Source organism: Lepisosteus platostomus, chromosome 4 (assembly GCF_059453375.1).
Source record: "Lepisosteus platostomus isolate fLepPlt1 chromosome 4, fLepPlt1.hap1, whole genome shotgun sequence".
Taxonomy (NCBI): Eukaryota; Metazoa; Chordata; class Actinopteri; order Semionotiformes; family Lepisosteidae; genus Lepisosteus; species Lepisosteus platostomus.
This window is the reverse complement of record NC_142614.1, coordinates 73,145,448-73,149,295: the sequence shown is the minus strand read 5'-3', so window position 1 is coordinate 73,149,295 and position 3,848 is coordinate 73,145,448. Positions and strand designations below refer to the sequence as shown.

The window sequence follows — 3,848 nt, the reverse complement described above, 5'->3', positions numbered from 1 at the left end:
TAGTAAAACTTACTATTTTCATTTTTGTTCTGGGCACACAGGGGCAAGGCAGCTCTTTGTTTCTGGGTACAAGCTGAGTTTGTGGAATCTTCTGATGAGCTTCCCCACAAAGCAAAGCATGCTGGTCAGGTTAACTGTTAACTAAATCGTCTGTGCTTGGCGATGGCCTGCCCTGCTGTCCACGTCTATTCCCACATGTCCTATAAGTCTGGGATGCTGTAAACTTCAGCTGCAATAATCAACTTCCTAATGATAGATAAAAGATTTTCATTCCCTCATTATAGCAAAATTGACTACTCAGTCTGAATAAGAGCTTAACATTTAGTTTTTTTACATGTTCTCACCAACATTTCACAGTCATTTCTTGGATAAATAATATCTTGTATTGTTTTGAGACGTTACACTGTTACAGAGTGTGGTTTTGCTGATTATATTCACCGTTAGGTAACTACAATAAAATACATTGCTGTTTCCAGATGCAATATGCTGCGCCTCAGCTCAGTGAGCCTCTCAGACAGCTAAGGGCCTGTGTTGCTCTCTGTTAAGCAAGTTAATAGCATCAGGGTGCTGTTGAGATGTTTAAGCATTAATGCAAAAAAAAAAAAGTGTTTTTAGTACATTTTATATAATGTGTATTAAACAGGAAACAGTACAAAGCTTTGTTTAGGCAAAGTTAGTAGCAGCTATTTGGTAACAAAAATGTAGCAATTATATAATCAATATGAGTATGGTACATGTACAAAAGTTGAAAGCATTTTTCATTTCAGATAAGTATGTGCCATCACTCCTAACATTTCATTATGTTGTCAATGTACTAAACCTTTTAATAATTTCAAAAGGAAGTAAATTATATTAATTGTATAGTAAATTTGCTTAAATGAATGCACCAGGAAAGGTTCTGAACTCCTTTTAGCAATGTGTTAAAGGTAAAAATGCATTCTATTTCACACATTTTCTTAATTCAGTCATCAAATGAAAAGATTTTTTCACAAAATATTTGTAAGATCATAAACAATTAACTACTAAAAAGATTCTTGAAGAAGCCTGCAGACTACAATAAAACTTGATCAATTTATCAGTGCAGATAGTTCCTTAACATTCAAATGTGAAGATTAAAAGCACCATCTCTCAAGATCCACAAAACTCAAAACCAATGCAGAAGACTTAATTTCAAGAAAAGCACCACTTTTCTTTTTTTCACATTCACTGTGCCACTTTTCATCACTGTATATCAGACTAAACAACCTATTTATGCTTTAATGCAATGTAATTTCCATCTAACATAACTACCTCATAAAAGCAAACACATGAGAGCACGGTATTTTGACTAGGTTTAAATTGTGATGCATTTTATGGAAAAGTCTTTTCTGCATACCATCCAACATAATTCTATTATGCTTTAAAACACTGACAACATGAGGTGAAGGAAAATCATAAGGTACTACAAAGGGAATACATATTTACCATCTTAACAAAAAAGAAGACTCAGTATCTCTTTGTATCCAGTTTATTTACAAAGTAAGTTTTTCCATTCTTTATTCTGCAGGATAAATATTTCCACAGATAATGCAGACCTGTTTAAAGAAAAAAAAACAACAAGAAATGTAAATATCACCTAAGCATTTCTGAGAAACATAAGATCATTTAAAGACTACCTTATACGACTACAAAATCATTCAGTTTATTAATGTATTCATCAGCTAAAGTAATAAACATATGTTTTTTATGGGCTGATCATTGCTAAGGTCTTATTAATGTGGTACCATTTCTCTTGGGGATTTCTGTCCCAAAAGGGAATCTGCTGATCAGCCCAAGATACAGCACACATATGACTAAATAACCAGGAAATCACACCTTTCCATTCTGAACAATTACCTTGTATTCAATGAAACAGTAGAACTTCATTTCTTCAACAGCTGGTGCCTGACAACAATGAAAGGGAAGGTGAACCCACTGCCGAAGAAGACAACCATCATCCCCAACAGCCTCCATTTGTTCTCAATAGAGAAAGGAAGGTTCTGTGATGAAGAGAGACACAGTGGGTTATGCACTTCAGAAACACTACGTAGTGCCGATACTCTCTACTAACCATCTCACATCAACATATATTTGTATTACATCATGCAATGTATAAAAATAATGTAAAAAGATGTATTAAAACCTGTCTTGACCAGTAATAAAATTATATTTATATATATTTTATATTTATTTCTTAGCAATAAAAACCAAAAGTGTGACTGTGCCTCTAGCACAACTGAGCTTCTAATTTTTTTTAAAAAACATGCTCATCTTGCAACTTGCAACTTTCCTACAAAACCAAAGCAGCTCTTCAAATGTAATAGCATCTAGAAAACCAAAGGGAAGAATCTACAAAGCTTTTTAATTTGGGGGTGAAAAGACAAAATGAGTCAAGGTAAGCCAAGCTATGTGATTCATATTGATATTGTTTTCCCTTAAAAGAAAACAAAAATATCTCTAAAATAGTTGGATCTCCTTAAGATAGTACTTTCCCCCATCTCACCTGGTACTAATTTATCATTAATCCATCCTTTACTGTTCTGCAGGACCCTTTTCACTAATTCTTTTTAAACATACTTATGTAAACAAATACTGAATCAAATAACTTAACAACTTTTTCTGACAGGCAGGCAGTGTTGATCTTCAAATACAATTAATGCACGCAGATACGTACTGTAATATTACTATAATTTGGAACAGTACAAATACATTATTACAAGCTGACGACACCGTGCAGAAATCCTTTCGTTTTGGTTTCGCCTTAATTTTGTAAGGGAAAGGGGTACTTAATAATTGAAATACAGTATGAGATTAATTTGTATTTCAACTCACTAACCAGCTACATTCAGCAGTTTACACCCTGCTCACGACAGCGCAAAAGATAAAACTTAAAAAAGAAATACAAGATATATGTGGAGCGAAACTATTAAGAACAGTTGTTATAATACTGAACTATATCTATTATCACAGTGACCTCAACAGCAGGGCCTTAACTCAAGCATCAAGCCTGTACTCCGCACAGTCAGAGACACTTCCTCTATACTCAACAGATTTATATCTTCCTTCTTCAACAGTACCTTTCCTGGTCCATCTTCATAATGAGACCTGCGAATGGCGGAGGTAGTGAACCTGCGAACAGCCTGACCAAACATGACTGCGGTCGTCTTTCTTGAATTCAAACTCGACTGCTTCTCTTCTCGCCCGGCACGACCTTCTAACACAGACAGAAACGGAGAGCAGAATCATGGGATAGGTCAATGATTTTGCTTCCGGGTGGTCGGAGGAAGGGGAGGGAGGGATAGCGTAGCCAAGGTTTCTGGGAATTGTAGTTTTTAAACCTATAATGCAGTTCCGCTTTCTTTAAAAATTAAGTCGGCATAAAAAGAAAGTACATAAACACTGTATATACTAAGGCACTGCAATATTTCTATCCCATGCCTGATGCACGTTGGTTGCTATTTTTTTCAGCATTTAAAAACATTGTATTGCAAAAAACGACAATAAGGTTATATCGTTATAAAAGGTTATGACGCTAATAAATCTAACACACAAATTATGAGGTAAAATCAGGTATGTTTTAAGGAAAAACAACATTGTGCTTCTGGATTATTTACCCGCGACACTGTTATAAAAGAGAAGGTTTTGACTGTTACAGTTCAAAATTTAATTACGGAGTGCTGAAAATATGTATTCCTTTCCAATGATGTCCCATTTTGCTGAAATACTAGTGATAATCTATACACACATTTATATGTTGTTCTATATTTTTATCAAAACTTGACTTGAAAAATTGAAACTGTAAAAAAAATTATATGTAGTTTGCATATGTA

General features: G+C 34.4%; 1 protein-coding gene across 1 annotated transcript; it reads right to left on the bottom strand.

The window, feature by feature from the left end:
• Positions 1–1,491: 1,491 nt before the first annotated feature.
• On the bottom strand, positions 1,492–3,272 carry cox7c (cytochrome c oxidase subunit 7C). The gene is made up of 3 exons (XM_088630644.1): positions 3,096–3,272; positions 1,876–2,018; positions 1,492–1,574 (listed from the first exon to the last, which is right to left on the bottom strand). The coding sequence occupies exons 1-2, from the start codon at positions 3,168–3,170 to the stop codon at positions 1,902–1,904; spliced, it is 192 nt and encodes a 63-aa protein (XP_088486770.1). The 5' UTR covers positions 3,171–3,272; the 3' UTR covers positions 1,492–1,574; positions 1,876–1,901.
• Between the last annotated feature and the right edge of the window lie 576 nt (positions 3,273–3,848).

Bases quoted from the DNA above. Each gene is read 5' to 3' on its own strand.
- cox7c (XM_088630644.1), bottom strand. From the start codon at position 3,170: ATGTTTGGTCAGGCTGTTCGCAGGTTCACTACCTCCGCCATTCGCAGG. The intron at 2,019-3,095 runs GTACTGTTGAAG...TCTTCATCACAG, and splicing joins ATGAAGATGGACCAGGAAAG to AACCTTCCTTTCTCTATTGA.